This window comes from Poecilia mexicana, unplaced genomic scaffold (assembly GCF_051168715.1).
Source record: "Poecilia mexicana isolate PSO_F unplaced genomic scaffold, ASM5116871v1 scaffold_14, whole genome shotgun sequence".
NCBI classification, from domain to species: domain Eukaryota; kingdom Metazoa; phylum Chordata; class Actinopteri; order Cyprinodontiformes; family Poeciliidae; genus Poecilia; species Poecilia mexicana.
Genome location: NW_028263383.1, coordinates 22,943,654 through 22,949,783, shown reverse-complemented (window position 1 = coordinate 22,949,783; position 6,130 = coordinate 22,943,654). Strand labels below are relative to the sequence as shown.

General features: G+C 36.5%; 1 protein-coding gene across 1 annotated transcript; it reads right to left on the bottom strand.

Annotated features, from left to right (window-relative positions):
• Positions 1 to 2,646: 2,646 nt before the first annotated feature.
• bsx (brain specific homeobox) lies at positions 2,647 to 5,460 on the bottom strand. Its single transcript, XM_014968869.2, has 3 exons — positions 4,862 to 5,460; positions 4,002 to 4,192; positions 2,647 to 3,288 (listed from the first exon to the last, which is right to left on the bottom strand). Exons 1-3 carry the CDS (start codon positions 5,100 to 5,102, stop codon positions 3,043 to 3,045), a joined length of 678 nt encoding a protein of 225 aa, XP_014824355.2. The 5' UTR covers positions 5,103 to 5,460; the 3' UTR covers positions 2,647 to 3,042.
• Between the last annotated feature and the right edge of the window lie 670 nt (positions 5,461 to 6,130).

Here is a 6,130-nt window from a genome sequence, read left to right as displayed (position 1 = left end):
TGAGGGTTTATATGTTATCCTACAGCCCCACATATGAAGCCTTTTAAAAATCAGGTTTCAAGACTTAAGATCTGGTGGAGTTAGTGGCTTGTACACGCATTACAGTCACATTAATAACTCATAGAAAGTACAACCTCTCAGAAATGTGGAACTAATTTCCCAGGCTTCATTTTACTGGTTTATTTTTTTGGAAATGCAAAAATGAAAATATACTATTGCAAAACTATTACATTCAACACAGTGTACATAACAAACATATGTGTGTCATAAACCCTCAAATCAAATTAAAATATTTAACAGCAATATTTGAAGAACTAGTTTGAGGGCTAATATGAAAACCATGAATCAAGATAAAATTATCTTGTTTTTTTGTTTTTTTGACTGAACTTTTATAATGGAAACTGCAGTTTGTTATAAATTAAGTTAAACATTAACTTAATCGTAAGTTAATGTTTAACTACTTTGTTGTGGGACTTGTTTTTCCTTTCCTTTTTTAAATTTTCACATGATTTCTGATCAAATAAGCATCTAGATTTTCTGCTACTCTCTGGTAAGATCCTGTAAGAAAATGACTTCATCATCAAGAAACTTTTGCAAAGTGTAATAAGGACTGTATGCTAAATCCTTGTGTTTCATTGGACTGGAACCAAACTAATTACTAATGGGATTCCTGATTTATCAGTAAACAACTTTTTTCAGACACAAGAAGTGTTTTTTATTTATTTATTTCTTTTATTGTCGGTTTCATACTTTTAGGACATTATGTTTTCAGTTCACTCTACTCAGCCTTTGATGCCTTCCTTGGTCCATCTGACAGTTCTTTTTCCATAAGCCTGCTAAATGTTAGACCCAACTGTCTGGGAATAAATGCTGTCAAACTCTGTGTTGACTGTGCTTCTCAACAAACTTTCAAATTTTGTTATGTTAACCTGATAGGATGTTTCCTACTTTTTGTTGCTTTTATTTTTGAACTGCTTGAGCTTGTGCATGTAATTGTTTTACAAATACATTTGATAAATCTTATTGGGTGATCTGATCACTTTTTAATTTACTTAATCGAAATATGATTTGTAAATTTTGGAGTGCAGATTTTTAAGTGAAAGACGCACATTTTTTAATGTGCAATTCCTTTTTTTAACAGTTGAATCAATCTTCTATAGATATTTTTTAAGCAGGCATGTTGTCCTTATACTCCACTGCTGCTAGTATTTTGAAACTTAGTCGCACTTACCTGTATACTTCTGAATCTCTTTTGCTTCTGCTTGCTATAATAATAATATGACCATGTGTTTAGTGTCTGAAAATGCATTGTGGAGGTGAGGAAGCAACTAGCTTAAAATCAAGTAGCTAGAAAAAAATCTGTGTTGGGAATACATGGAAAACATGGTTGACGTTTGTTAATGGACATTTAATCTGTATTAATGAATTATCTATCCTGCAAATTTGACGATTTAATTGATACTGATGTCAATTATATTTAAATAGCACTACAAGTATGACCATAATTTTCTCAGTGTTTATTTAAATATTTATATATATATATTTTTTTATTCCCTTCCCATAAAATGCCTTCATTAGTCTAATAATAAAATACAGAGCTTTGTAAGAAATTTGATTTAGGACTATGAATTAGTACTACTATTTTAAGAATAATTTAAGGGGTATAACTGAATTTACTATGTGAGATCAGAATCTTACTGGTCCAGATACACCTTTTGTAATCATGACAGACAAATGGTCTCCAGTGTCTTTATTGTTCTAGTGGATTCATAAGAACATTTCTCTCTTTTGACTCTATCTTTTAACTATTACATTTATCAGGCAAAAAACATAAGTTATTTATTATTGCTTCTTTGTGTATTTTCTATAGATTCTATAGAATCTGCAATGATTCTAGAGTGGAGAAAAACAAAATACCTTAAAATTTTCAACAATGGTGTTCTATTTTTAGGCTCCCAAAAATCGATTTCAATTAAATTCAGTATTCTTGCGTCCATTTACAACAATTGTCCCAAGTACTTTACAAAACAAGTGATCCAATGTACGGAATAATATAATCAATCCACTCTCATGAGGAAAGATTCAAACTCAGTAGTATTAAATTAAATCCAGGGCGTCAAGTTCAGTTTAATATCCTAATTGGTACGTGTTTAAGGAAACCCAGCGGATTACACTGGGTCTCTGATGTTGCAGCAATCCCTCACAATGAACATGCAATGTAGACAACACGCTGTCAACAAAAAATTAAACAGAAAACAATGAAGCGGTTCCAGCAGCCCTCTACGATCATTTAACTAAATTTTACCTCTGAACTATGAGCACCGTTAGTAAAAAATCGTTGTGTTGATGGTTTGTTTAAAAACGCACAAACAACTTTGAAATGATATTCGATTTGTTTTTTTCTGTCATTTATTGCTGTAGTTCTTTCTTTTTTTTTTTTTTTTAAGTTTAGTTTTTAACCTCAAACGGTGGCGCCCAAATCACGGGGGTGGAGGGGAAACAATAAGCATCACGCGAGCTGACCTAAAAGGGCGTGGGTGGATTTTTCATTGTCTAAAAAGCTTATTGTTAAAAAACAAACAAAAACACGGATCGATGTTGACGCTACGGTAAAAACAGAGATAAAAAACAGCCGAATAAAGGGAGCCCAGTGCTGTTTCAATATATTTTGGATGTGTATATTTACAGACATTTTCCAACAAAATGGACAAACTGCAAATGACATTTAAACATGAGATAAAAAAAAAGAGAGCGAAAGATATATTTCTTGTTTGGGATGAAAGTGCAAATATATGAGAGGGGCGGGGCTGCACAATGCGTTTATAGTACAGAGCTAGATTTATGTACAGGAATTTACAGAAATACAAAATAACACGAATTTACCAGGTTTAGACTCTGTAGAAGGAAATAATAATAATAATAATAATAATAATAATAATAATAATAATAATAATAATAAATGAGCTCACATTGGACTCTTTTTCTCAGGAGAAAAGTCAGTTTGTGTTTCATTAGCAGAGGCCGATGCTTACAGGTGTGCTCCTATAGTAGATGATCTGTGGAGCAAATATCGTCCTCGATGTCCACGTCGTCGTCGTTCTCCTCCAGTATGTATGAGTCCGCATCCAGGCCGTGTCTCATCTCCTCCGCACTCTTCTCGTTCAGGTCGCTCTCCGCGCTGGAGTTCTCTGCGCAGCGCTCCATCTCTGCAGGAGTCTTCCGGTCATCCTGCGCCTTCCTCAGCTGCTTCTTGTGCTTCATTCGCCGGTTCTGGAACCACGTTTTTACCTGCAGCGGAGAGAAGAAGAGGGTGTTCAAATATGAATCTCTGATTCCGGAATTCATCCAATAATAATAGTAATAATAAATTAAAATAAAAGATGACAACTTTTTTTTTTAAATTAAGGCTACATTTTAGCTCGCCCGAAGTAACCTTACGCATCAATCGTTTAAGCTTGTAAACGCAATTCTCTTACGCATACAAATCTCGCTTTGATCAAGCAGCCAGTCTTAAAATTAAAAAGTCAAATAGATACGATGCAAAATGTAGTTCTTGTATATATACAAATGGAATCTGTTGTTTATATTTATTTATGTCGTTCTGGTGATTCAATAAAATTTAACAAATCATTACTGAACGCTTGGTTTCTTGGTTACAGATCTTCTTTCTGTTAAAGCAAATTAAAAATGAGACAGCAGTAAAATAAAAATTTAATTAATCTGAATAAATAAAATAAAATATTAATTGGCCCCAGTAATCTCAACAACTTACATAAATAGCACTGTTTTGCCTGAATGATCACAAGTATTGTATTTCCATTGTCAGACGGTCAGTGTAATTAAAACTGTAGAATTAAAATGTTCTTTGGATACCTGCAGATCTTTAATTCTTAAGACAGGTTCACTATCAGGTTGTAAATATGAATTTTTTAAAACAGGATCGGCGGGAAATGATTATCTTGCAGTGTTTCGGTAGAAGTGTAAGGTGTGTTTGCGTGCACCTGTGTCTCGGAGAGGCTGAGCGCCGTGGCCAGCTCCACTCTCTCCGGTGTGGACAGGTACCGCTGGATCTCGAAGCGCTTCTCTAGTCCGGACAGCTGGGAGTCAGAAAACACGGTCCGGGCCTTCCTGCGCCGGCAGTGTTTCCCTGGTAACTCTGCATGGTGCTGGAACAGAGCCGGCATCTGCATCCCTGTTGAACATCAAGACAAGTAAGATCTATCTGCGGCGCATTTTAAGGCAAGTCCTGTTTCCGAGCGGTCGGATAGGACAATATTGTAAAATTGGGAAAAAAGAGTCCTAATATTGGAAAGAACATTCGCCCAAAAGAAAGGACATTGGATTTTCGGTGCAAATCATATATGTATCCTGCTCAAACTATTCAAGACTACCAACATTTTTTTTTTAAAAAAGGAAAATAAAAATAACCTAACCTGATGGAAAAAACAAACTACATAAATGAATGCCATATCAGTTTAGCCCCATTGCACAGTTCTATAATATTAAATATTCTGTTATTTTTTTAATAGTTGAGAAAACATCGATAATATTTATATTTCAGAAACGGTAATAATAAGTACTTATTCAAAATATGTTTAAATAATAGTTGAATAAACTGCTGGTGTTTTTTTTATAAAGTTAATTTCCAATTTTCTCACTTTAGCAGCTGGAGAAAAAAAAAATCTGATCTTTAAAACCCTAACATAAAAAGTAGCAGTCAGTTTAATCGGATAACATATTTTGCTATTCCCTAATAGGAAAAAAGGTCTAACAGGCTCCAAAAGCATTTTTATCCAGGAGTTTGTGACCATTTTCTCTTCCAGGCCTTAACTTGTGCCTCTGGCGCCCTCCCAGTGCTTACCAGGTGTGAAAAAGTACTGGTGATGCTCCGGTTTATGGAGTGGGTGAGGATGAGGAGCCAGAATTGGCGTCGGAATCAGAGGATATCCATACTCCAGGATGGACATTCTGGAGGTCAGGGAGCTGCAGAAGGGCGCGGGAATAACCTCTCTCAGTGGCTTTGGTTTGTGCAACAGGATATCCTCAATGAAAAATGACGTGGATCTCTGCGTGGGCGCTGCGGACGCATAGTTCACACTCATGATGATAGAGATTTCCCCCCTCTTTTTAAACCTGCACCAGCATCTGCCTGTCCCTTGCGAGCTTCCGCGGATTAAATGCACCCTCTGTGTGAAAGCCGAGCGACACGGTGCCGGGCATCACTCAGTTGTTGGTAGAAGGGGGCGTTAGTGGGACTTATTGAGGCAGAGTGGCGGATTGGGGAAGCTGATTGGCTCATCAGCCAATTAGATTTATGTATGGCCGAGAGGGCCGTGTGAGGGATAGGCTCTTCGTTCTGATTGGTTTTGGACGCATTCAAAGGCACTGGAAAAAAAAAAAGTAAACTGATTTGAGATAAGCAGCGCACCTGTGACCACACAATAAATCATTTGAAAAGCAGCTAAAAATCTGATGGAGGTTCAGGCCGCAGGAGCCTTACTGTCCCCGCATGCCACGTGGATGGGTTCTGCTACATCCACGTAGCAGTATTGTATATTTGAAAAATAATACAATACGAACCTTAAGTAACTGATATATTATTCAATTAATTCCGATGTGGCGTTTTCTGTTCCCGAAAAAAAATAATTTTTATTGTTTTTTAGTCTCCTTCAAGAAGGCAGCTCTGACCCAAGTTATCAGAAGAAAGGCCTATATACTACAATGAGAATAAACCCGTTTCTAAACCTGAAAATTAATTCCCGCGCTCCTGCTTCACGTTGGATATTTTTTTTCTAATAGTTTTGCAGCTTTCCTCGCAGGAGGATTAGGGGCCACAGGTCTGTCAAGTAATTCCGTCCAGATTGGCTGTAATTGTCAGTATAAAAATCTGTGGGAGTACAAGTGCCGCTCCTGTGCCCATTTATGAGAGAAAGCCTTATGCAGTAATTTGCTGATCCGGTGTTTTCATCACATTTCCAATCAGTCCACTTAATGCCAAAGTGCCTTAGTATAGACAGAATTTGAGCTGCAATGGTATTAGGCAATTAGGGGGAGATTTTCGAGCGGAAGTTGTAATCCTTGGACTGGATTTCCGTTTGATGAGATGGAGAGAGAACAAATTAATTACTGA